Genomic DNA, 27,648 nt, shown 5'->3' with positions numbered 1-27,648 from the left:
ATCGCGTGAATCATCCAAGATACGATCGGTAAGAATCGACGGAGATTTATCTCGTGTATAACGATTAGCTTGCAACATTATAAATACCCTTTGTTTGCGCTTTCCTCATCATCGTCGTTCTTTGTCTACAAAAGTGTCTGCAGTATTTGCCTAGTCGCAGGTAATTTGTTTACGTTGAACGCGAAGCACGGAAAAAGAAATGCTCGTGAGTCATTTCGAGAATTTGAACAGGAACGCAGCATGGCCGGACATGCGCCATATTTGTTCGATTCTTCTTTCCGTTGGCTTTCATGATTTTTTCACGGAATCGGTACAGATGAACCAACGCGACGATCTATGTCGACGCAATCGAATCGTCGCTGGCGATAACCATTCTATTAGCATTCGCAGTACTCGCACTACACTGTCGGTGAATACTGGATCATCGAGTTCCCTCATCCGATCAACAGGTTGGAGATATCTTGAACGAGCTGAACGTTAACCCTTATCTTAACGGCTTCCGGCAAATATATTTGCGTCTATTTTTTAATTTCGAAGCAAATTTCTCTCTCTCTCTCTCTCTCTCTCTCTCTCTCTCTCTCTCTCTTATTTTCTCTTACACTCTCTTACACTCTCTTACTCTCTCTTACTCTCCCTTATTCTCTCGCATCACATATTTCTCCCTCCTGTTTACTTGTCTTTTTCTATGTTGAACAGTCTGTAGTGGTTTCGCTCTGTCGCTGGTTCTCGGCTGTGCGCATAACATGCAACTTCGCTACCAATTATAGAACAGTGGTTAACGCGTACTCCCGTGTAATCGACAAATGGAATTTGATAAGCTGTAAGTTCATATTAATTTTGTTGCACGTAGAAAGTGTTTATTTGAGCATGAAATTGCAAGTGTTTGCTTAAACTTAGCAAATGAAAAACCCCAAATGCTGACCTTCCGAAGAGAACTGGAGAACATTTTGCTATGGAAGGAGGAATCGAGACACTCCAAGGAGATTCATTTGTCCGCGCATTCGTTGAGAAATACAAAGACGTGCACTGACAAAAAATCGGTCGCGTTCGTCGACGGCTCGAATATGGTGAGTAGTTTCGCTGGATGATTTTCCCTCGGTCGAGGATCGACGAGTTCGTTTCTAGAGACACGGAACACTGCTTCGTTGCGGTTCTAATGATGCGAGAAAAGGCTTGTCAACGAACACGTTGGTTCGCCAGTCATTAGAGATTAGGAGACTGTATAGTATTGCCAATTGATTCCGATAGGATGTTTCGGTAATTGTTCGTAACTATCGAAACTCTCGTAGCTTTCGCGATGACTCCGAGGAAGGGGAATTTCCTGGAATTCGATAAATAGCAATGCACTGCGGTGCAACTAAGGGACGAACAGAAAAGTTTGCGCGTTTGTTTTCCATTCCGAAACGTGTTTGGATTCCCTTGAAATACGATGGGTTGGAAACTCTCTTAATGGCTAGCTTTCGAAAGAAAGAAAAGCTATAAACTCGTCGAATCGTACCGGGTAAGGTTGTCACGCGTTATGAATCATGCCGTTGCTTACGAACCGGCCGTTTGTTTACGTCACAATTTCGATCCATGACTGTTCGTCGATCCGCGTGCATTCCTCCTCCTCTCTCCTACCGCCGTCAACTCTCTCTCTCTTACCTTGTTTACACTTGGCTAAGTTTTTGCCGATGCCGATTGCTAGTTTGCTAGTTTGCTAGTTTGCTAGTTTGCTAGTTTACTGGTATAAACGTATTTTCGAGTACTCGGACGAACACCGCTAATCACGATGGTTCGGGCATGCAACGCTATCGTGCAACTATCATAGGAGAAAGTTGTAAAAATGAGAAAATTTGCTTCGACCGATGCACTTCGAGTGTAAGTTAAACAAGCAGATCAACTACAAACTATTTTATTGGGTGCGAATCATTGAAAGTCCGCTTACGGTTAACCGACTATGTACTTGGTATAGTAAGGTCCAAGTCCAATCGTTATCAGAAATTTTTCCAAGTATCGGTGATCTTCCACCGTCAAGAGTCAATGTACGCAATAATGGCACGACATTGCCGTTCCATTCGTTCGTGTACAACGTTTATGGATTTGCGAATCGCGCGCGTACTAGCCAAGTACGTATCAATATCAATGTGTGCAGGTAAACGGAAAAGAAGAAGAAATGGAAGCAGCAGGAGGAGAAAGGAGCAGAATAACAAGAGAAATAAGAAGAAGAGGAAGGAGGGGGAGGGGGAGGGGGAGCAGGAAGAGGAGAAGAAGCAGAAGAAGAAGAAAAAGTGACACGGAAAGAAAAAAGAAAGAGAAAGAGAGTGGAGGTGAAAGAGGAGGTGACAGAAGAGGATGCGCCGTATCATGGATGTTCAAAAATGGCTGCTACGCTGAAACGCGAATGGCTCGACGCGACTAAAAGAATTCCTTTCTCCCGGATCGCTCCGCCTTCCAGGTAAATTCGCTCGAGAAACCCTTCGAAGATGGTTGACGGGAATGATCGACGTTCGATCCACGAATCATCGAGAGAAACATTATTACCCGGGAGGACGAGGTTTCGTCGAAGCATTCGGAAAAATCCAAGGAACAATCGAATCGTGAGAAAGTCGCGAGCGATGGATTATTTTCGAACGGCGATTACATTCTCTTGTAATTGCCCGGTGTCTTTGGAATGGAAGAATCAAGTTCCGCGTGACTTTTCCAAGTTCGAAAGCCGTGGGGTCGGCGTTCGTCGCGAGAATAGCGACCGGGTACCGTTGCGTCGATTATGCTTTGATGTATAGTACCCATTGTTTTCGAGTTTCTCGAGGTGCATGACTACTACGCGGGCTTTGTAACTCGCGAGCAAAAGGACTGAAAGCGGTTAGTTATTCTCGTAGGCGGTGGGCGTAATTTTTAACGCTACGCTACGCTACGCGACGCGACGCGGGGCGAGGCGAGGCGAGGCGAGGCGAGGCGAGCCGAGGCGAGGCGAGGCGACGCGACGGGACGGACTTTGCTCGTGCAACAATTGCTTTTCCTACGTAACACGGAAGACGGAAACTCATACTCGTAAGATGCTCGCACACGCGTCCAGCTTTGGTAGGATAGGGATACGAAAGAGGAGGAAACGGGAGCAGTTTAGATGGAAGAAAGAATGGGATAGGCGACACAGGCGGCGACCGAATCGAAGGCGATTCTCGCGACGACTGATTTCACGAAATACCAAATGATATAATGCATGCTAGTCGAGTCGATGCGATATCCAGTATACTCATGGCGGCGGCGGCGGCGGCGGCGGCGGTGGCAGCGGTGGCAGCGGCGTCGGAGGGTTCTATCTTGACCGCGTGCAACGCGAAATGGTGGGTGGTGTTCTATCGGCCGGTGTACCAGCCACCGCGATACGAGTTATCTCGCGATACACCGGCACTCGGCGAAGAAACTTTTAGCTCCTTCCTACCAGCAGTCTTCCTCCGGTTTAGTCTAGAGCAGAATTGTACGCTCGACGCGTTTCGTGGTTCCCGCGGTTTCGGAACTCGGTGACGGCCGCTGCGAACGAAACTGCTTTGTCGCGACTCGATTTCTTTCGGAAGAACGTCGCACGGTCTTGCGATTCGACCTTTGAATCTTTGAACGTTCGAGTCTTTGAATCTCCGAACGTTCGAGTCCTTGAATCTTTGTTGTTCGATGGGACTCTGTTGCTCGGCGAATCGGGAATTTTCGGAATCTCGCCGGATTTCGGCAAGTGTTTCTTTCTCCTTCGCTCGTGATTTTCGGCGACTACTTGCGATTAGTGCGTACCATCGTCTCGGCTAGTCCGTATCAGTGGACCAGGTTTGGTCGCGAGCCTCGGTCTCGTTCTTGCTTTCCGGCTCGATTTCGAGTGGTTTGCTGATCCGAAAAGGGATCGCACCGTGCTCGAGTTGAGCACCACTGTTAGTGGAACTGTGCAACTACTCTAGATAAGGTATCGGCTGGCGGCCGGTCCGCGATAACGCTTCGCAGCATGACCGAACGTAACGCATCGTTCCGCTTCGCCTTACTCGTTTCTCCGCATCCCCTCCCGACTCCCCTCGGCGTGCCTCCACCCCGGCCCGTCTCGTCAGTGTTCGACACTCCCCGATCCACCGCAGCCCTCGGCAGCCCTCCTGTGTTCACGGTAATCCCTCTTTGCCCCTGCGTACGCTTCCTCGGCCCACCGCCCACGCGGTAACCGGCTCTGCGCGTTCGACCCGTGCAACGCCTCGCGCGAACGAACCACACGCTCCGACGTTCGATTCTAGGGAATTTGAAATGTTGTTCGCAAATTACCGCGGACCGTGCATACCTGGCCGTCCGTCCGGGCAGTTTGACCAGCCGAAGATTACTCTAAGCGGTTCTATCGACGAGTCGGCAGATTCGGTTGAGATTGCGAACGCCAAACCAACGACGATGTCCCGTAAACGGTGACACGTGAGGCGATACAGAGAGGAAAAGAGGATTGAGATTAAGATCGAGATACAGCGATGGGGAGATGGTGGAGAAATCTCGCGGGAAACGTAGACACCGACGATAGAAGCGATGAAAAAGATAGAGCGATACCCACGCATATTAGTATACCCAGCAGCAGAAGCGTAGCGTAACTCGTAGCGTGATACGCTAATCTTTCGCGGACAGAGATTAGCCAAGGACGCGTAGATAGAGCACTGTATTGTTAACGCTTCTTAGTTTCTCGAGCACCGTGTCTCAGAATCCGAGTCGAATTTCGAGCAGATTCGGAGGTTCGGTTATCGAGCGATCGTATCGCTTCGCACCCGTTAGATATTTTTGTCTCGCCTCGGCAAGGGCAGGCCGATTAGTCGCCGCGAATCTCAAGGACACAATCGACGACACTCGTCTGGCGTTCTCGGCACGATACATGCGAATAGACCGGGTGAAACGAGTCTCGCGGAAAACGCGGCAAGTTTTTCCTTCGGATGATCCGGTTTGGGACGTGGTTCTGCCACCTGCGGCTGCGTTTACGGGGGTGTGTGCGACGCGTCCTTTACAAACGCCGTTTTTTCCATCGCTTCGCCAAGACAGCTGAACAATCCGCGCGCAGCAATAAGCGGTCGTATGCCAGTGAACTGTGTAACAACGCGTTCGCAGTCGACACACGGAATCGTTGGAACCGGGGTCGGTGATAAGAAAAAAAGCCGGTTATTTTCCCATGCGCATTCGAAGGAGAGAACGGAAACGAAGTTGAGGCCAAAGTCGGAAAGCGTCGGTGCTCGGTTCGTGCGGCCTATGCTAGGATGTACGCGCGCGCATATGCGGGCGTTATCTGTCGAGGAGGCGGCTCTCTTCGTCGACGAGTCGATCGGTGGTTAGGTCGGTGGTGCTTCGCACGTGAAAAAGGACATTGCCCGATGGCAAAGCTGCCTGCAACTCTTTTCCTTTTCCCCGGGGGAGCCGAGCGGAGCCGAGCGTGGCTGCGCCGGGCCGGCCGGGTCGCCCGGGCCGGCCGGGCCGCCCGGGCCGTCCGGACGGTCCGGCCCGTTCGGGACCAGAGTCCCATAGGATCGAAAACCGCCCCGAAAACGCCCCCGACGAGCGCGCGCGGATACTTATCTGCGCGTGCCAGACGCGAACTCGCTTCGGACGCAGACGCGCTTGTTCGATTGCGTCTGTCACGATATTTACCGATAATCGTCTCTTCGGGGTTTCCCCGTCCTTCCGGTGCTCCCTCGGATCTAATTGGTACATCGCGACACGGCGAATGCGCGACCCAAGGGACTTTTCGCTTGGCGAAGAGAAACATTTACCTCCGAGGATGGTAAAATCGATCCGAAACCACCGAGGAATTGCTCCGGTTGTTCTTGAATCGCGATATCAAGGTTCCGCGAGCTAATGCCATCTGTGACTCGCGGTTCGAACGACTCGTCGAGATTCATCGGAATCGCAACTGTGGCTGGTCGATGTCCGTTCGACGAGTCGGCGCGGTTCCTAATCACTTTCTAATTGCTTGGTATCTCGCGTTTAACGTTCGTACCGTTTTCAGGTGCGAATCGCATTATCGACGCGTCGATCGGTTCATTCGTTCCTCGTCGATCGTCGTAGACACGAGCACGCTACTCGCGCTCGCGGAATATCTCGAATGCGCGAATCGCGTTACGCACACGCGCGAGTAGTTCGGTCCGATTGCGCCCGTTGAAGAAAGAAACGAGTGTACAGAGCGATACTCGTCGCGGAGTAAATTTGTTTTCCGAGGTTCGGGGTAGCGACGCAGCGTAGATCGTAAATGGACGATGCAGAGCGACATAGCATCCCCATAAACTAATAACGAGACAAATATTTGTAAATGGCCTTTTCCGTGGGACTGTGTAGGTCTGTTGGTAGGACTCTGGGTTAGGTGTTGGCCTTGGTGTTGGTTAGCCGCGCGACACGCGTGTTTCCAGTTGGCCTTGGAACGGTTCCTCGTTCGCTGTTCTTGTTCGTCGCGACGGCGATTTCGTTCTACGAAGACATCGAAGCAGCAAGGGGATCAAGAGGGAAAAGAAAGGGACGCACCGTCGCGGTCGGTCCATCGGTTAATCCGGTCGCAATGGAATTCCCAACGCCGGTGCTCGATTTACGTGCACGCGTATGTAGGGTCGGCTCTCCTGCTCGTTCTTTCGCAAGTAGGCGACAGGGAAACACGGGAAATTGAAACTGCGGAATCGTTCAGAAAGCAGACGAACAGTTCGCCACCATTTTAAACCGAGAAACGAACAACTGCAGCGATTCTCTCCTTTTCTCCTTCGCGGATTCTTTCTCTCCTCTGGACAAACGTAGATTTTGTTATCGCTTTAGGACAGGAGTCCGGCAACGAAACCGGATGTCCGCCCGCGCAGGATGTGACGTCAGAACTGCTGTTCGCCGGCAGAGCAGCGAGTACCGTAAACGTGCCCGCTTGCTCGCTCGCTCGCTCGCCTAGCTTGCCTGCTCGCCTGCTTGCCTGCCTGCCTGCCTGTCTGCCCGCTTCGACCGTTCGTTTGCCTGCTTTCTTGCCTGCTCGCTTGTCCGCTTGCTTGCCTATACCGCAAACAATTTCCATTTTCCCTATACTTTCCCAACTTCATCCCCTGCGTTCTTTCTCCGTCTTTCTCTGTCTTTCTCCTCCTTTCTCTCCCTTTCGTCTTGTCTCTTTCCGCATCGTCGCCCTCCAGACTCGTGTAGGATATGAACGTTCGTGGACCTCTTATCGAGTGCACAGTTACATGCGCGACAATTACGCTATTTCCGATAGAGCTTTAAAATTTGAAATTTATGTCGGAACACTCGAGACCCGCAACACCCGTACAAGGAAAGTACGCGAACGAAAGTTTGCCTGTGTATCGAACCAACCCCATTAATCTCTCGACCGCCTTGTAAATACAAGGTTCCGCAGTTTGTAGAAAAACAAAAGGGTGACCGGTGGCTAAGAAAGATAAGCTAGATTCCCGTGACCGGCTTGCTCTCGTTTCTTGATTTTCCGATCCAAAGGATTGTACGGAAACTGACTGTTTATTTGGTTTACCGGGTGTCTGCTGGTAACGAGCAACTGTCGAGAATCAAACTCTTTCGCATACCGACTATGTAGTTCGCTCGACCGAAGAATTTTGAATTCGGCGACGGTGAAAATTAAGAAGAAGAAACTCGAAGGAAAGGGGGAGCAAAACTTATGTACGGCCCCAAACTAATCGAATCGCCTTTCTCTCGTTCGCAGCTGCAACTCTAGGGACCGAGACCAGAAAATTAACTCGAAAATCCTCGGAGCTTAATACCCCATTACGCCCTCGATGTGAATATAGTGGGGCACCGCTCGACGACCTCTGACCCTTTGCGACTGATTTATTACCGGTCCCCTCTCGCCGCTGCTTCGCGGCATCTCCCACTCCCTTCCCCTGTTGGTCGTCCCCGCTCCCCTCGGCCGCTCTTCGATACACTATTTTCACTCGTCGCTTGCAAACTCTGCTCGCAAACTCAGCCTCGTAGAGGAACGATCGAAACGACGATTACGATAATACCTAGATACTCGCGTGCAGCTAGCCGGATGCTTTTAACGCGTACGATATCCTTACGAAGATTTTCGAATCGCCCCTTTTAGTCTAAATAGAACGTAGCTCGCGGGGTGAGAATTTTGCTAAACGATACGAACGATACTCGCGGTTTGCAAGTGGATCGGTTTAGATCGCAGAGGAGGAACTCTCGTAAAAATTAATGGCCTTGGTCGCCGGTTCTCGTCGTCGGGGTGGCGCTTAACTATCTTTGGAACTCGAGAAGCAAAGACTCCGAGCGTTCGGTTCTGCGACGAGCGAGTGCTGTCCAAGGCTGAGAAGGAGGAAAAGAGGAAAAGAGGAAAAGAGGAAAAAACTTGTCCCATGGCACGATTAGTTCTCTTCTCCTGTTACGCCACGCAGTCTGTGTTACGTTGTTTCGCGGCTCGTGACGGCTGACATTCTTTGCGAGGGCTGCAGAAACGAACCCGCCTGTTGCTCGACCCACCGCAAAGCCGCCAAGCTTTCTTTCTCTCTCCCTCCTTCCATAGGGTTTCCAATGTGTCCGACACCGCGTTTCGATCGCATTATACATCGTGCGCTATATATCGCATTGCACGATATATCGCGTTATACGGCACGTGCATGTACGAACGCGCAGCGTCCACAGTTTTCTCAGGCGAACGTTACTCGGTACCGTTTAGTTTTCCAGGGTGGAACGATTCCGCGGCACGGCACGACCGATCGTAAAATCGCAAATGCTTTGTCCGATAAGGAACTCGAAGGATAATTCGTCGCTGCTGCCTCGCGCGTTTTCGAGTTCACGATCGGAGACGAGGAATCAAAGAAACGTAAGGGGTTGCGAGTGATCGTTTCGATAATTGACGTTGCCCGAGATTCATGGGCCATTTTTCTTTTTTCGGGACTCTGGTCTCCAGGCAGGTTGGGGAGAGTTAATGGGGCCAAACGAATCCGGGACTGGGGATGAACGATATTCGACCGCCTGTAAAAAACACGACGGAAACTCGATACCGTTCTCTATAGACTAGTGGAATGGATTTGACTAGAACACGAATCGTAGTGTCCGTGACAGTTTCAGAAACGTCACGCTCTCTTGCAGCCTTTGGTAGACTTTTCGTGGCGTATTCGTGGCGTATTCTTGGTGTATTTTTGGCGTATTCTTGGCGTATTCTTGGCGTATTCTTGGCGTATTCTTGGCGTATTCTTGGCGTATTCTTGGCGTATTCGTCGCGTATTCGTCGCGTTAGACCCATTCGTTTCCGGTTAGGTTTATGGCTCGTGGTATACCTTTTTCCTTTTGGCATCCAACCCTCCCACCCTCCTCGCGTACTTCCGCTGCTCGAGCGGTCGGTATTGTTTCCTCGTTCTGGGCTTTGTCGCCAACGATTCAACCACGGCCCGTGTTCTTCTCCTTCCCTCCGTTAATATTTGCCTTCTTCTCTTCTTTCGTCGAAATTTACTCCGACGCGCGTCGAGAGTTCGCGTTTCGTTTCAGGTTATTCGGTTTACTCGACTTTCTTGGTTTCTTCGTAGAAGCTCGAGGATTCGAGGTGGAATCGCGTCGGCGCGAGAGAAAGATGGGCGATCGCGATTCGTTTGAGCGACGACGCGCGTCATCGAATAACGTTGGGTCGGGCGAGACCTCTACCAATTCATGGTTTTCAGATTCGTTCGGAGCAACGTCCAAGATAAAGAAGAAGAGAGTAGCCGAGATAAAGGGGGTTACCGACCCCTCCCCTCTTTCGCCTAACCGTTCTTAACGGACTAACTGCCCCGCAACCCGTGGCTCGTAGCCCGTAGCCCGTAGCCCGTAACTAGCAACCCGCGACTCGCGACTCGCAATTCGTAGCACGAGTCCCAGTTCTCGCTCTTTCGATTCCTTCTTCGAGTTGGACTCGACACGATGTTCGCTCGATGTACGCGAGCAGGGGGATTCGATTCGATTCGATTCGATTCGATCCGATCCGATCCGATCCGATCCGATCCGATCCGATCCGATTCGATTCGGCGAGTCGAGCATCCGCCGATAAATAGACGAGCACGTTGAAACTCCACGTCGTCGACTCGTTGGCTGCGCGATCGGTTCATCGAGACGCGCGTCTCGCCAGACGAGCCGATCCTTTGACCGTTGAACGAGAAGCGAGCAGTGGTTCGATGTCGAGAAACGAAGCAATAGGAGACGAGCTCTTTTTACAAGCCGTTAAGTTCAAGACGAAGAATGATTTAGGGGCCCGAGAGGATCTCGAGCAATATCTTGGTTCGTGTAAAAAACGAACCGTTCTTCTGTATCGTTCGACCATAACAACCGATCGTTTCGTACGAATACGTTCATCGGAGATGTTGGAAACCGAAATAACGGAGCTTGTGCCGGATACGTAAAGGTTGACGAGGTTCAGCATCAATTCGCGACATTCGTCGAGTCGCGAGGCGCGTTGTTCCGATCGGTTTATCTTGCGAAATCGTTCGATCACGGTTACACGGAAAAGAAGCTCGCGTTTCGCGGTCGCGTGCCATCGTCTCGATGCCGCCAACTTTTTCTATCGGCCCGCGAAATATCATCGAGCGATACGCGACCGTTCGGATCACTGCGCGTTCGTAAACGTACCTTGAGCGAGAAACGATAACGTCACGGATTCGTTGATTCGATCCCTTGGTCCGTGAGCAGGTAACGCTTTCGCCTCGTGCCTCGCTAATCCTTCGGGTCTGTGTCGCGTAGTCGAATCGAATCGAATCGAATCGAATCGAAAGAGTAACGAGGCAACGAAAAAGTAAGCCAACGAGTAAGCAACTATGTATAGACGATGCTGGGCTGAGAATGAGTCGGGAGGAAGAGGTGAAGGAGGAATAGGAGGATCACAGAGGTCGAGATAAAGAAGCTATTCAATCTTTGAAAATCTCGTCATAAACCGCATCGATATGCGTCGTCTGGCCGCTCGCGTCGTGGATAACAGAGAGTGTTTTTATGGGTCCAAGAAGATAAGGGAGTCACCTTTGCCCCCGATGTACTAAACGTCTTCCGCTCGATCAGCAAGACGGAATCGGCCGCTACCGTTCCTGTTAACCGTATTACCTTATATTCTTTCATTTCCGATAGCACGCGAAACACGGCTGCGCAAACGAATCGACGAATCGACGAATCGGCGAATCGTCGATCGTTCGAATTTGCCAGCACGCCAAAGAAATTCTGCTTGGATTTTTCGCGTGGATTCATGGATCGCGGAGAAAGCAAGAAACAGATAAAAGTGTCGCGAATTGTAGTTGAATACGACAGCAGCTTTGGAAGAAGGAGAAGGAGAATGAAACGGGGGAGGAGAAGTAGAAGGAGAAAGAAAAGAAGGAGGAGGAGATTCTTCGACACGGCTTCGATCGAATATTTTCTTGGTCGAGTGATTAATCGGGGTCGCGGCATTACGTCTCCGCGCCTGCTCACCACCTCGCTCCCTCGGCTACTACACAAGTAGTCTCGTCGCGGATTCGTTTGTACCACGCGCAACAATGGAGCTTCGTCTTCGATAAACCGCATCGATCGGTCGCGATCGAGTGTACCAGACCGTTTCGCGCATGGCCGAGTTACGCACCGTACGCGTTCGCCTCTCGGTAATTCGCCGCGACAACACGGATGGGATTGCTCGCATTTGAACGCAACATTTTGCGAAAAATATGTTTCTTTTTTTTATTACAATTTGCCCTGAAACGAACCGTCAGATAATCCGGTGAGCCTGACCTTTCCAATTCGATTAGGTAACGTCAATAAGGTCGGCTCAATGTTAAACGGTTGATACTTGGGCTTCGGGGGAGATATCGTTCACTCGTTTACGAGTATTACCGACGCGAGTTCGCAACCGATGTCGAACCTACGAAACGTTACGCGATCGAGGCGCGCGCGCAGTCGGCCATCGTCGATCGTTTAAGCTTGATTTAAACGAATCCGAATGGTGCGTTAGGCAGGCAACCGAAGAAAAAAAAACTGACCGGGGGGAATATGGGAGTAATCGAAATCTGTATACCGCGTAGGTTAGTCGTGACCCGTGTTCGGTATTGCTGCCATCGCTTGACCTTTCACGATTAAAAATAATATTTTTTATCGTTCAACAGGAGTACGGCCGCGAGACATTTCTTCCTTTCTCTCTCTATCTTTCCTCCATCCTTGATCTTTGTCTCGGAGTTTGCCTCTCGGCTCTAGCTCGATTTATTCGAGTCCGAGTTGAAATCTGAACATACACGAGGCACATCGTGACGCCGTTGCGTCGCGCCGCGTCGCAAGTAGTACACGAGACGAGGAGAAACAAGGCGAAACGAGGCGAAACGAGGCGAAACAAGGCGAAACGAGGCGAAACCCGACGAAACGAGAGGACCGCAGAACGGAGCAGACGACCGCCGTCGAGGGCAGCGGAGAGGAGAGGAGAGCGAAAGAGAGAGAGGAGGGCAACAGGATAGAAGAGTACGGAGCAGACTTTACGCACAAACACACGAATGCGAAGAAGCAAAATCCGCGAATGCGCGCGACTGCTAACCAGTAACAGAGATAACGACGGCCAGTTATTTTTGTAACGTACTGGCTAGCAACAGTTTCTTCGTATCGTACACGCTAAGTCGTTCACGAGAATATCGATGTAAACAATAATTTATTCCCATTGACGTTCCTATTGGGCAATGCAACAACCGTCCAGCCGGAGTTTCTTCCTTTCAGCGTGTCTCGCGTTTGGCCGATAATGCGATGGTCACCATTGAAAACCTTTCGCTTCTCGGGGGTGATTTCGAAGTAAAACGAATTCGATCGGTTGGCTCGCCTATACGATACGATTGCCCGAACAAACGATGATAAACGAAAACAACGATTCGTTATGTCGACGATATCGCTCGCTCGAGAATGGGATCGATCGGACCGAGAGAATCCTCGAAAACGCGAAAGGGCGGATGTTACCGCCTAAACGAGCGAACGGAATAGGAACGAGGAAGAGGAGACGTCGATAATTCGGTGAGATTATCGTCGATATTATCGTCGATATTATCGTCGATATTATCGGCGATATTATCGGCGATATTATCGGCGAATGCGAGGAATTTCAAGCTTGTTCGGTACTCGAATACTTTGCTCGAATATCGCCAACAACAGCAACGGCAATTACAACCGGGACCTCAACGACAACCGCAATGGTGAACGCAACGACAACCGCAACACCGACGACACCATGCAACGACGACACCGACGTCGACATCCACATCGACAATTATAGCAGCCAACGTACGAAAAGCATGAAACCGAAGGAGGCGGGGACGGCGTGGGCGTACTGGAGGCGGGACTGCAGGATATTGAAAATGGCGCGATCGTAGAGACGAGCGGCGCAGAAGCGGTGACACCACTACCGCTTCTGCCGGTCGGACAATGATAGAAACATCCCTTATGACCTATGTCCGAACAGGTAATGTAAGCTACACGGTCCCCTTCGCCTTCCGGGAGGGAAAGAATAATCGGTTTGCAATTTCCTTCGTAACTTTACAGTTTCCTTGAAACTTGAGGAATTCGTTTTCGATCTCGGAACAACACCGGTCACTCCGACAGATGTATCGTGCACGCGAACGTATTGTTTCTGTACGTGGTTCGCCGAAAGCGAGAATGCAAGCTGAAATAGTGGGTCGACAGGCGGTAAAATTCGAACGGAGTATCGCGTTGATCGCAAAGCTCGTCCGGACAATGAGTCGAATTGGCAAAACGGCGAGGGTCCCTGGCGAGTGGACAGCAACGACAGAAACAAAAGTAACAACAGCTACACAACAACGATGGCTTTTGCAGCTCCACCACGAACGCAACATCGAATACGAACCATGTACAAACACGACGAATAGAAGCGGCATCGCCGTAGCCGCCGCCGCCACCGCCGCTGCCGCCACCGCCGCCACACCTCCTTCTTTTCCACCACCATCACCACCACTACCATGAAGAAGAGCAGCCGCGTCGACAATTCGCCGAGCCGGGGGCAAGAGAAGCAACAGTTTCCGAGGGAGGGGATAACCGGCAAGGCAGCAAGGCTCCGTGTTGCGGCAGGGAAATCGGCTCGACAGTCACGCGCATCGCTCGACGATGAATCGTCGTTACGGTACAGAAACGCTCTCCCCGACTACGACCGATCACCATCAAAACCACCATCACCATCATCGTCACCACCATCATTTGCAGACGGAAACGTCCCAACACACCGTGCTTTCGTCGACGACTCACCGGCGCTTGGACGAGCAGGAGTTGCAGTCGCAATCGCAGTCCTCTCAACAACAACAACAACAACAACAACAACAACAACAACAACAACAACAACAACAACACCACCACCACCACCACCACCACCACCACCAACACTTGCAGCAACAGCAACAGGAACATCAAGAAGTAGAGCACGAAAACGTGGAACGGGCGAGCAGTGTCGCTGCAGCCATGCGGGGTGATCGGGGTGACTTTACTCTGGGTGTGTTGTTCCCGTCTCTAACTACATCGAACGGTGCAACCAACAACGAGATTGGATCGTCGGAGCATCATAGCCACCATCATCAGCATCATCAGCATCACCACCAGCATCAGAGTCAACAACATCACCATCATTTGGAGGAAGTGTTAACCGATGAGGGGTACCTTCAGCATCCGGTACGAGCACGCGGAGGTGTCACGGCAGCGGCTGCGGTAGCGGTTGCAGCAGCCGTGGAAGCAGCAACGGCGGCAGCGGGAGGAGGTGGAGGTGGGTCAGCAGGAGGAGGAGGAGGAGGAGGCGGCGGCCGAGGTGGTAGCGGAGCCGCGGGAGGAACGGGAGCGAGTGGTGGAGGCGGTGGTAACGGTGGGAGCGGTGCCAGTGGCAGTGGCGGTAACGGCGGTGATGGTAACGTTGCCGGTGGAGGAGGATCGCCGACTCTGCATGCCGGTAGTTCGCCGAGTTCCAGTCGTAGTCCGCACGAGGATCAAGGACTTTCGTCGCCGTCGCATCATCAAGGGCAAACGGATGGTGGATACAGCCCGAACGAGCACACTCACGCGCAAACCAGACAATCGTACGCTCATTTGACAGCTATGCAGCCCCCGTCTTCCGTGCAGACCAATCACGGTTTATCTCAAGAAGCGGATCGAGTCTCGGATCAACTTTACATGGAACCGCTGTACGCCCATCACACGGCCACGGCGCCCCATCACCATCATCAGGAACACGAGCAAGGACCGTCGGCACCGCATTCGCCTAGCGGACCACTATCGAGGTTAGTGTTTCTCGCGATCGTTTCGCCATCGTTTCGCCATCGTTTCGCCATCGTGTCGCCATCGTGTCGCCATCGTTTCGCCGGTCGAGGGGATGAATATACGTGCGCGCAGGCGAGTCGCGAACAGTTTCGGTAATCCACGGATGTTGCGTCGTCGCAGCGTTGCAATAGTACCGTTTACCGTACGCAAAAATATTTACGTGCCGGAGGGATGCTTCGAGTTCTCAAGCTTGTATACGTAGGGCGATACAAACCCGAAAGCAAAGACAAACCGACGATAGGAAACAATGTGACGCCTCTTTGGCCCTATGCTAACAGTTTCGTGAAAACGAACATCTTTTTCTGTTTACCGATTCGTCCCAGGCACGAGTCGCGCGCCCTTTGGATTTTTGCTATCGAACTTACGGCTTGGGGGCTGCTACGTCCCTCTTTGTCTTTCTCTTGTCCCCCCTTCTCGCCTCTGCCCGTCGTTGATCCCGTCTCTTCCGAGGGGATCTATCGATCGCACTCTCGTTTCTCACTTTTCCACTCTCCCTCCACTCGTCTCCTCTTTTCCCTTGCTCGTGTCTTTTCCGTTTACTTCCGTTTACTTCCGTTTACCTCCGTTTACCTCCATTTACCTCCGTTTACCTCCGTTTACCTCCGTTTACCTCCGTTTACCTCCGTTTACCTCCGTTTACCTCCGTTTACCGAGCGCATCGCGATTCTCGCGTGATTTCTCGTTTCCCCCGTCGTACCTTTAACCGATACATCGTTTTGCGCGCGAATTACGAAAAAATCATTCGTTTCGATCGCGGTCGAGAATCGATTCGCGCTCGAGACGCTCGTTGGTTCGTGGCCGCGATAAGAGTTTATTGACCGATAAAGACGATTCTGTCGATCGTTAGCGTTATACTAGCAGCTCTGAGAAAACGAAACGACGCGGCGACACGGCGACGCAACGCCGAGGGTACGGGTTTGATTTACCGCTCGATCGCACCGCGTCGGTGCAAGTTGGAAGAAAATCGAGCCACGAAGCCGAAGAGCGAAAAACACGTTACGTTGCGACGTGTACGGACTGCTACGGACATTGTTCGTTTGCGATCGTCGGTTTCGGATCTTTCGGTTCTTTGCTCGAATTTCGATTTCCACCGTTCGGCTGCACCAAGCAATCCGAGTTTCGTTTCTCTGTTTTCGCGGCGCGCACTTACCGTGCAACGAAGAGCAATCGAAGAGCTCTGTGTAATCGTATTGCTGAGAACGATTCGGTGACGCAAAACATCGTCTTTCATCGGTGACCGTCGCGTAACCTCTCGTTGCGATATCTCGGCGTCCCGGCTATTGTCGTTTCGAGCATTTCGTATCCTCTTTCGCGAAACGTTCTTCGACGTCTTCTTTCTTCTTTCTTCTTTCTTCCTTCTTCTCTCGTCCGCGGCATCTTTCTCGCGAAAACGTTTAATAACTGAAATCGATCGAGGAGCGAATAGTTCTCCGAGTCTCGACTCGCCGTGTTTTTCCACCGAGCCGGTACGCACCGTCGATGATTCGTCGCATCGTAATCGTTTCGCGTTTTGTTTGTCGAGAACGAAACCGGAGAGAGCGTAAACCGTAATCGCTGCTCTTTAACGCGAACTTTGTCATGAATCATCCGAGGGTTTACAGTTCGGGATGGTCGTATATATCCATCGCGTTCCGAGAAAGCTTTCGGTATCGCGTGACGTCACGTACCGAGCCTGAAACGGTCTCCGCGCGGGACACGGTTAAACCTTTAACGCGTCAACGTTTTTCGAAAGTTATTGCTCGATTCGAAAAGCATGTACCGGCCACGGGTCGTCGAAAACGCGATGCCGATATCGGAGCTCGACCGGCTCGAGAGGATGGCAAGACGCGCACCGGCCGAGAGTTGGGCCGAATGTCCGGCGATGCCACGATACGGAGGAGGTTCGACGATTCGGGCGATCGATTCGTTGTCGTTAAGGATCGGTCTAAACGATCGGTGTGCTCCATTCCAGAGTGAATGTATACGCGAGAGGAATATGTATTTACGTACACGCATGTCCGATGCGTGAAGCGAATCGAATCGAAGGTGGGAGGTGGACGAGAGATATAGACGGTGAACGAGAGGGGCGATGGCGTGGAAGAGGGCGAGGGTGCGGGTCTGTCGGGCCGGAGGGGCGGAGGGTGTCGTTCAGTGGAGAAGAGCGGCGGAGAGTGGAGAAGAGTGGCGAACAGAGGCGAACAGAGGAGGAGAGAGGAGAAGAGCGGCGAACAGCGGCGAACAGCGGTGAACAGCGGCGAAGGGAGGAAAAGGGAGGAAAAGAGAGGAAACGAGACAAACGCGCGAAGAAAAGAATCGAAGGAAGGGAGAGATTCGCGGTAGGGGAAATCCTGAGCACGTTCGCGGTCCTACGACGATGTTTGCTCGGACGTTTCGAGCACACTGTCGGATTATATTCCGTCCAGTTCGCGTCTGTTCGGTGATCGTCTCGTCGTACGAACCTCGAGATCGTTTCCCCTGTATCCTTCGATGTTCGGTATCCCCCGGACGACACGATTTTTCGGTTGATCGGTCTTTGACTTTGTTCCCGGTCGCGGTCGCGGCCGTCAAGAGTAATTCGCGGCGTGTCCGACGGCACACAGGACTCGACGGACGCCGAATGAACAGAAGACGGACGAAGATCGATGATGCCTCTCTCACGGATTCCCCTATTCTCGAACGACGGCATGTAGTGAGTGTTCGTTTCTTCGCGTAGAAGACAAATCGCTGACCTACTCGAAAGCTCTTCGGGTGTATCGTCGGGTGCGCGTACCCCTCCGTTGAATCCTTTTCCCGACGGGTCTCTCGCTCGCGGTACGATATACGCGCGAATCGCGTCCCCTCGTTGTATCGGACAACCGTGATACGAACGAAAGCAAAGCAAATGGAGAACCGATAACGCTCGCAGCAACGGAGATCGTAAATAAATGGGCCGACGGTGTCTATAGGCCGCGGAGGTGCACTCGAAGGTAAACTAATGCACGCACAGGGTTCGGTTCACCCCGTTGTTCGGAACAACTTGGTGGACTCGATCTTTTCTTCCGTCTCTCGTCTCTTTCCTCGTTTCTTTCAGTTCGCTTCGCTTTTCGGCGAATCTCGCGTAATTCGCAATTGGCGGGGACGCAGTGGTGGCGCATCCTCGAATCTCGAGTTGTTCGCCACTTATCGTGAGAAGTCGCTTATCGGCTCGCGGGGGATTCGTATAGCAGAACGGTAGCGGGGGCTATAACCTCGCCAACACCGCCGTTTCGGATTGTATTTCGCGAATTCTGCATTCTTCGTCGAACGTACCAACCCCGTTTTTACATCTCCCCTTCTCCTACTTTTCCGTCTAGCACTTGTACCACTTTTTTTCATTTTTCTCGTTCCTATTTGTAATTTCTACTTGTTCCGTTCCCGCTGGCTCTTTCTCTCTCGCGCGCGTTGATCGGGACTTTGAAGAATGTACGCGGAATAGATTTCCGGAAAAAAGACGAATCGGCTGACACGAGCAAAGTATCGTGTTCGGAAGCGAGCGTTTCTTGGCCCCCCATTGGCGAGATCGAGTCGGTTGGTCGATTCCGCGTTTCGAGGGCATCCAGCAACTCGGCTCGTTTCGCCTCGGAACGGGCGAACCCGTTGCTCGTCGGACTTAGCTCGTGCCAGGTTTCCGGGTGTCGTGTCTTTGCCAAGGTGGTAACGTTAATGGGCTACGAGGGAGGTGGTTGCACCTGGCAGAGATCCTACGGGTCACGGATCGCAGCGCGTGCGGCCGTCCGCGGCTGTCCGCGGCCGACGGGGCCCGGCCGCGCCGCGCTACGAAGCGGTCGCCGCGACTGATCCTGGCGTGCCGTCGCAGCTACGGAAAGCGCTGAAAGTCGTGTTCGGTTTTCGAAGGAACGCGGCGTTTCTGCCGTCTCTCGGTTATTTCGCCATCGTTGTCGGTTGACAAACGTCGAGCGCAAACCGCGAAGGTCGACTTTGCACGGTTGTTATCGATGTTTCGGTTACGGCGAACGAGCTGCCGTTCGCTCGAGCTGCATCGGTTCAAAGTCGTTCCGGGAAAATTCTGAAAGCGTTCGTGGAGCACGTACCGATCGATCTGTACGTGTTCGGCGAGTCGCGAGAAGCGTCAAGGACGCGCGTCCGTCGTTTTCGTTCGATTCTCGGCGTGCTCGCGGCGTGCTCGCGACTTTATTCCGCGGACGTCGCGATAAAAGCGCGCGCCCGCGCCCGCGCCCGCGGCCGCCATTCGGCATTCGCCAATCGCCATGCCGGATAGACATCTGGTTATCGTCGATCCAGACTGGGCGTCGATACGTCGAACCGGAGTCGGCCGAACGAGCGTACGAAGCGTAACGGTTACGCGGTTCGGGCAACGATCGTTCGTCGTCGATAGCTATCGCTGCAACTATCGGTACGGCTATCGTTGCAACTATCGCGAGTCGATCGGCTCGCGCGAGTTCCCTTCCGATCGGGCGAAAGCTAGTCGCGTGTTTGCCGAGCAAATGGTCGTACGACTTCCGAGCACCGGCGCGCCGTCGAGTCATCGGGACTATCCGTGGAACGGATCGGTTTGCTCCACCGATTTCAGGTATAGCGGTCGTCGCTGCTAATGGTAACGGTGTTCGAGGGGGTGATGCTAATGGTAATGGAGTAGTTGTGTTCTCGGTAGTTGCCGGTCGGAAGGAAACATCGAAAAACGTGTTTTGGCACGCGCCCGCATTTACGGACCGATGAATCGCGAAGAGCGTTTCCCGTTTCCGGTCTCCCGCGGAACGTTCACCGGCTTGCCTGGATCGGTTCGTCCGTTTTTTCTTGCCACGAAAGCACCTTCGAGGCCCCACGGGGACCGGCCGATGGAGGCGTATCGTCCCTCGGGAACGACGCGACCCGACGCGACGCGACGCGACACGATGCCGATCCAATGTCTAAGCGTCTAACGCGTTGTTGTTTCAGCCCGCTGTATCGCACCATGACCACCGTCGGCGCGATGACGACTGGCGGCGGCGCGGGAACCGGAGGGTCTTACACGCTTCCGTACATGGCCGGCAGCCCCACGGAATTGACCGGTTCGCCGCAGCAGCTCTGGAACACCCAAGGTAAGCGGCAGGCCGAGCTTTCGATGCGTTCGGGCTCGTTCGTTCGAGGATCCTCGAACAGAGGACATCCTCCTCCCGTACGGAGACTCGATCGAGTAATCGAGGACGTTCGAAACGACAGGACTGTCCCCGGCGATATCCGGAATCTCGGACGATTACTCTGGCAGCGTAAAGTCGACCGGGACCGTCGCTCATCAGACCTTGCCAGCGTTTTCGCAACCGTTTTGCGGTAGACCGAGTTTTCGCGGGTACAGCCCATCCTACCAGACGCAGCAGAGCACCACGGCCGTTGGAGCAACGGTGGACGCCTCGCCGAGTTGGACGTACGCCTCGCCGTCGAACGACTCTCTGGCAACGCAGTACGCGGCACCTTCCAGGCGACAAGCCGTCAACCCGCCTTCGACACCGACTCAGCATCAGCTCACCGCTACCGCGAGCCTCGGTACCAGTAAGTATCTATATCGTTTTATTTCACTCGTTTCATTTCCCCCCGACGACGATCGACCGCGTCGCTTCTCATCGGATCGCATCGGATCGCATCGGATCGCATCGGATCGCATCGCATCGGATCGCATCGGATCGCATCGCATCGCATCGCATCGCATCGCATCGCACCGCATCGCATCGCACCGCATCGCTCATCCAGGTCAGGTCAGATTAGGTCATGTCAGGTCTTGTATCGCGTCGCGTCGCCTCGTCTCGTCTCGTTCCATCTCTTTCGATCCGGTCGACGCCGCTTTCGCTTGTGCGCTCGGAGAACGATTCGTCTCGGCTTACGAACGCGAACCCTCGATCCTTCGAAACGCGATAAATGGTAAACAATTCGGAGAAACGCGATCGTGGACGAAGACGCGTACGCTGGGTCGTGTTGCGCGGGTCGTAAATAACGAGAAAAGGATTCGATCGGTTCCCCGCTCACTCCCACGGAATTCGACCGGCAGAGATACCGCCGGCGATCCTTGGACGGATATCGAGAACGCGATTCGACCGATCGCGCGGTATCGAACGCGAGGCGTCGATATCCGTCATCCCCGACCTAGACAATGCACGCTTCTAATCTAGTTTTGTCTACGCGCGATACACGAGGAACGATAATATACTCGGGCGCGTATCTAGCTGCGTCGGAATCGCGAATTTCAGATAATCGCCGCGTATCTCGGCCATGGAAGGATGCGTCGTTGCGCGTGATCTCGATGGTCTCGATGGGTTCGACGGTTTGGACAGTTTCGCCGGACCGAACGGTCTCGAGTGACGTTCGTTGAAAGAACCACGATTTTTCGGGCACGACGGGAGCGAAGACGAGTCGCCGGCGCCGCCTTGCGAGACGAGAAACCGAGCCACCCGCGAGTCGTCTTTATTCGTCGCTGCTTGGAATCCCACGCATCCGCATCTGTTTTGGGAAGCAGCGGGTGTCTGTGCGGTTTCCACACCAAGCAGCTTTCCTCGAGTGTCGAGAGTCGAAAGCCGAAAGCCGAAAGCCGAAAGCCGAAAGCCGAAAGCCGAAAGCCGAAAGCGGAAAGCCGAAAGCCGAAAGAGAAGGACGAAAAAGAAGGACGAAAAAGAAAGACGGAAGAGAAAGAGGAAAGTCAAGGGCAATAGAAATGTGGCTCTTGACGCACCGCGATCTCGAGAGGTTCCTGCGCGCGTCTCTGGCATCGACGGGATGCGACGCAACCTCGACTACCAGATCACCCCCGAGTGCTATCTATCGCTCCTCGTCGAAAATTAGCTCTTCTCGTACGCGTTGCTTACAGTTTCTTGAATTTCTCTTCTTTCCACTTTCCACGTTTCACGCAACTCCCGCAAATGTCTGTTGGCATCTATTGGCATATCTATTCGCATCTATTCGCATCTGTTCCCATCTATTCGCGTATAGATACCCCGACCTCCCACCGTTCGCCGGCATACCCGCATTCCTCGTAATTCGGTCTCGCATACGTTCGTCCGTCCTCTCTTATCGTCGCAACTCTCGTTCGACCCTCCGTCTTCGTTTCGAACGACTCGCTTCGTTTCTCTCGCCTCCGGGCAAGTAAGTCGACTCTCTTATTCCGATTCGTCGTTGGTTCGTCGTATTCCTCGGAGGTCTCGGCCTATGCCGTGGTCCGATATTCCGTTACGAATAGTTCTCGGCGATAGCTCCGAAACCGCCACGGTCGCGCAATATTTCCTTTCTGTACGGACGCAAAAGGGATTCGGGAGGATTATTTAGTTTGCTCGGTGGTTTCCGATGGTCAACGTGCTCGAAACCGTCCCGGTCGCGGCGTTGTCGGCGTCAGCGACTCGTCGGTCGGTTATACGCCATATCCGATTGCCTCTCAGCGTTGTTTCTGCCGGATGCGCGATCGCGGTGCGCCGACCCCTTGGTCCTCTCTTTCTTCGGCTCCCTCTTCTCTCGTCGCTCTTTCCGTGCTCGTTCTCCTCCTGGTTCGCCTCCTCGTTGTCCTCCCCGTCCTCGTGCCCGCCCCCTCCGGTTCCTCTTTCTCCTTTTCCTTCTGTTTCGGCTCATGTCTCCGGTGATGTAACGCGAGACGAAAGCGCGCGTATTTCTCATCGGTGTCAACCCCGATCGTCGAGTTCACCGGCGCAACCGTCCGAGAATCGGAAGGTTAGGCACGACGGGAAAGCTTCTATCCTCGTTCCGAGTTGCAAGCTCGATTCGCGTACGCGACGACCGCGCGTCCTATAATTATCGTTCGACTCCGGAAATTCCGATAACGCCGTGTCCCTCTACATCCTCTTTCGCTTGCCGTGCTTTCCGTGTTTCCTGCATCCTTTCCGCTACGCTTAGCTCGGTTCGACCGCGAGAGAGAACGTGTCCGGGGACGATCGTGGAAAGTAACGCGCGATCCGTGTCTAGGGAAAAGGACGGAAAACTACCGAAACTAAAGCCGTTAATCGGCGTTTTCCCGAGTCCCGCGCGTGTACGGTACCCGCGGGAAATAACAATTTCGAAATACTCGAAGCGATAATAGCTCCGCCTCGACCCCCGCCGACTTTCACTCGGTAGTCCGGTCGATGCCGCTCGATACCGCTCGATACCGCTCGGTCGAAAAATTCCGAAAACAACGATGAGCAACGAAAAAGCTCTCGTGCAGCTCCGTTTTGCTCCATTTCGCATCGAGTTTCTCGCATCGAGTTTCTCGCATTGCGGCGCTGCCCCCGCCCCTGGCCCTCCTCCCGCCCCCCCCCCCGCGTTTAAGTTGCGCGTTAATCGCTCGAGTCCCCCCCGTCCCCCAAAAGACTGCAAACGCAGGCCTGTTTGTGAAAATGTACGAAACCGCGCAGTGCACAACATCGAGGCGGAATACTTTTCGGAGGGCCGCGAGTGCGTGAATTGCGGCGCAATTTCTACTCCACTGTGGCGACGAGACGGCACCGGGCATTACCTCTGCAACGCATGCGGTCTCTACCACAAGATGAACGGAATGAATCGGCCCTTGGTCAAGCAGCCGCGTCGACTGGTAAGAAAGGAAGGAAGCGGAATCGCCGCGAGAGCGATCGACCGCGAGTCTTCGTTTCGCGACGAATCTGCGCTCTCTTTTCCGAGAACAAGAACACTCCTCTTCCTCCCTCGGAACGGCGTTTTCTCCCGAATCGCGGGTGCGACCGGTCGCCGAAACCAAGGGAGAGAAATCGAACCGAAGGGTTTCTCGTCACGTGCCACGCGCTACAGGAGCCTCTGTGGAAATTCGCCCAACGCTCTTTGCCCGACGTCTACGTTGGCCATCGGCCGTGTGCAGGCCGTTTTCCAGTGCGCGTTCGTTCGACTCTGGCTCGATTCTAGGTCGACGCCAACGGTGCAGCGACAACCGCCTTTCCGTTTGCCGCGGCTCAGAGTCGAAACGAGACAACGCGCCCGATTCGCGATTCGCGATTCGCGAGTCATGCACCGACGCGAGTGTGTACTCGCGAATCTCGAGTTCGTCGAGTGGAAAGCGACCGGCGAACGTCGATTGCGTCTACGTACGGCCGCGAAAACAAAAGCACCCCTAACGTTTGGCATCCTGTCTCTGTTTCAGTAGCGGACCAGGGCGATTTCTACAAAGGCTTCTGTGGGTATAGTGGCGCCCGTCGCGCCTTCGAGGAGAAATCGAGCCGCCGTTTGGTAGGTGTTTTCCCCCCAGCTCTCTGTCTACTCGTTATCACCTTTCTCTCTATCTCTCTTTCTATCTGTCTCTCTTTCTCTCTAAATCTCTTTGATTCTCTTCGACTCTCCCCGTCTTTCCGAATGTCTCTCCGTTTCATTCTCCATTTCACTCTCTAGCTCTGCCTTTCTCGCTCTCGCTCTTACCTTCCTATTTGTGTGGTCGGAAAAATACTTTCTCACCTCCCTCGTTACTGATTCTTGATCCCCAATTATAGTAAATTTTATCGATAACACATTCCATTCCGGTAACTCGGTTTCTCTCTTTTCTTTGTCTTTGTCTTTTGTCTTTTGTCTTTTGTCTTTTGTCTTTTGTCTTTGGCCCTTTGTCGTATCCATTTTGTTGTTTCCTGTCGCTTCCTATCGGGAATATCTCGTAAACGATGCGTTTCCCGATAAGAACAACGACGCGCGTTTCTCGCCGTTGACTCGTTCGTAGCGGCAATTTACCACGGAACGTTCATCGTAGCTCCAAGGTGCCACTATACCCATGGTACTGTCACGATTTCTTTTTCGAAATCATGCGCAGCCTGGAAACGAACGTGACCGGTTCGAATTGATCGGGCTGCGATCCGTCAATGAACAAACATTGTTTTACAGGCTGCCGTGAATTCGAGCGGAGTACACCGTGAACACGCTATTTCGCGCACCGAATTGTCGGATGCGCGCGATCTAGCGTCCAAGTTTTATCTTTGGTTAACATGAATGTTTTAGCGATAAGTTCTTTTTCTTGTTAATCTTTTCACGATGACTTTATTTCCTACCTCCACCCTTGTCCTGTAGCCCCCCTTCTCTCTTTCTCTCTCTCTCTCTCTCTCTCTCTCTCTCTCTCTCTCTCTCTCTCTCTCTCTCTCTCTCTCTCTCTCTCTCTCTCTCTCTTTCTGTCACTCTGTCTGTCTGTCTGCCTGTTTCTCTCTCTCTCTCTCTCTCTCTCTCTCTCTCTCTCTCTCTGTCTATCTATCTATCTCTCTTTCGGCTTTCACTCCGAATCTCGGAGATGCGGTCTAAAAGAAGTTTGTATTTTCACAGTCTGCCTCGAGGCGCGTTGGTACCTCGTGCAGCAACTGTCAAACAACGATGACGTCGCTGTGGCGACGCAACTCCATGGGCGAACCAGTTTGTAACGCTTGCGGTCTTTATTATAAATTGCACGGCGTCAACAGACCGCACACCATGAAAAAGGACAGCATCCAAACGCGGAAGAGAAAACCCAAGGGTGGCATGAAGTCCGCGGACACACCGATTTCCGGAACCGTCGCTCCCTGCACAAATAACAACAATAATAACAACTCCAACACTGCCACCACCACCACCAGCACCACCAACATCAACAACAACAACAACAACAACAATAACAATAACAACAGCTTGAAAATTGAACCAGGTTGGTGTGAATCGCTATAGTTTAGTTCGATAACGCGTGCAGTATATATGTTTGCACAACGATGATGCCACGATCGGACCTTTTCAGATACGTACGCTGATTTGCGGATGACCCACACCGTACCTCAGGTTTCTTACGGCAGCACGCTTTACGGTAGCCCTCAGCCTTCGGGTCGGATAGTTTCGTACCAGTCGACGACTTCTGGAATGTACTACGACATACTCGCTTCGCAGCAACAACAACATCAGCATCAGCATCAGCATCAGCATCAACACCAACACCAACACCAACATCCGCACCAACACCAGCACCAACACCAACACCAACATCAACACCAACAGCTTCTCGAGACCCATTCGCCAAAGGTGGAATGCCCGTCGCCGCCTTGCGTGAACCGGTCGCCCGATCATCATCAGCTCGCTTCTCCCCATATCGTGACCCTCGAGAATTCTTCTCCTAGCGCAACCACCACCAAAATGATCATCGACAACGGACATTTGGATAGACCTACGGTAGTTTCCATATCTTCGTAAGGGTTTTCGTTCCGCGAGATCCGCCGAACGCTGCGGAGAGATCGCTTGTCATCGATCTCTCTGTCGAGTCTCGCTATCGCGTTCGATTTTTAGGTGCGCGTCGTTATTTCTGCCTCGCATCCATTCAATCTCGTGGAGAGGGAAACTCGTGGTATCGCTTTACGATTGTAAATAACGGTGCTGCGAATCTTGCTCGAAGGTTCGATTCGTTTTCCTCGAAAATGTTGTAACGAAACTAAAACTGAAGCTGAAACTGACACCGAAACTCGAACGTTTCCTAATTGTTTAGAAGCGTTTGTAAGTCGCGAGTGCGAATGCGAGTACGAATGCGAGTACGAATGCGAGCACGAATGCGAGCACGAATGCGAGCACGAATGCGAGCACCAATGCGAGCACCAATGCGAGAATAACCGAGCGGGTCGACCTCGGCGAATATAACTCGAAGACGCGTTGGGCTCGCTTGATTCGTTTCGGAATGTTTGCGTGATTGGAGGCGTTCGGAGATCGAAGAAAGGACAAATGCACTCGGGTTCGTAGGATAAGTTTGGCCGATGAATAGCACGCGCAGGGATTCGAAGATACCTCGAGATCGCGCGTAAAACTTGCAAAGACTCGTTGTAAATACGAATAATCGCGTCGAGCGAGGACCGCGTGTACGCGGTCGAATTGTCTTCGTAATTGTCTTTCGCGCAGAAACAGAAACGTTCGACTTTGTGGCCGCCTCCAACATCGAACAGCTCGCGCGGCGTGGCCGCGACGGCGTACACCCTGGAAATAGTAGACGCTTCGTGTCCTTTGTAAATATAGACGATAGCGATCTAAATATTCAACTTAAATGTTAAGAATAATTAGTTTGATAAGTCGGTATGCTTGAAAAATAATAACTTTTACTGGCTTTATGGAACTATTCGGTGCGTCGTATCGCGCCTTTGGGAATTCGAACGCACGGTCGACGAACGTGCAACTCGCATATTTGTCGCGTACGTGTCGCGTAACTGTCGGATATCTTTGACGCGCCGATTCCATGGTGCCTCGCGTTTACGGTATCCATCGTTGATTCGCACGAAAGCGACGCGCAACGTCGGAATTTTGCGCATTTTTCGAGTGTGCTGTATCGAATCGGTTATTTTTCAATAAAAAGGGATATTTAAATAAAACTACGAAGAGCGATCGGATCGCGTTTCTTTGTTTCGACTTTTGACGGTCCGATCCGATAGGACTAGATGAAACTCGAGGCACGGAATTACGCGTAGCCGGGAGAACGCAAACGAACGAATGAACCCAACCAGCTGGCGA

General features: G+C 52.6%; 2 protein-coding genes across 2 annotated transcripts; both read left to right on the top strand.

Moving 5' to 3' along the window:
- The first annotated feature begins 290 nt into the window (after nucleotides 1-290).
- Nucleotides 291-13,853, top strand: LOC116434361 (uncharacterized). Its single transcript, XM_076372694.1, has 5 exons — nucleotides 291-449; nucleotides 697-820; nucleotides 898-1,067; nucleotides 2,135-2,437; nucleotides 12,054-13,853. The coding sequence occupies exons 3-4, from the start codon at nucleotides 915-917 to the stop codon at nucleotides 2,399-2,401; spliced, it is 420 nt and encodes a 139-aa protein (XP_076228809.1). The 5' UTR covers nucleotides 291-449; nucleotides 697-820; nucleotides 898-914; the 3' UTR covers nucleotides 2,402-2,437; nucleotides 12,054-13,853.
- LOC116432157 (uncharacterized) lies at nucleotides 13,113-27,509 on the top strand. Its single transcript, XM_076372804.1, is given in 9 exon segments — nucleotides 13,113-13,203; nucleotides 13,382-13,386; nucleotides 13,823-13,988; nucleotides 13,991-15,194; nucleotides 20,149-20,291; nucleotides 20,413-20,739; nucleotides 23,577-23,752; nucleotides 25,465-25,819; nucleotides 25,907-27,509. Coding segments are annotated over 9 exon segments (2,913 nt in total). The 3' UTR covers nucleotides 26,353-27,509.
- Nucleotides 27,510-27,648: the final 139 nt, after the last annotated feature.

The sequence above is a fragment of the Nomia melanderi genome, chromosome 12, assembly GCF_051020985.1.
Source record: "Nomia melanderi isolate GNS246 chromosome 12, iyNomMela1, whole genome shotgun sequence".
Lineage (NCBI taxonomy): Eukaryota > Metazoa > Arthropoda > Insecta > Hymenoptera > Halictidae > Nomia > Nomia melanderi.
The sequence above is the reverse complement of the archived record's forward strand: the minus strand, read 5'-3'. Positions and strand labels throughout refer to the sequence as shown.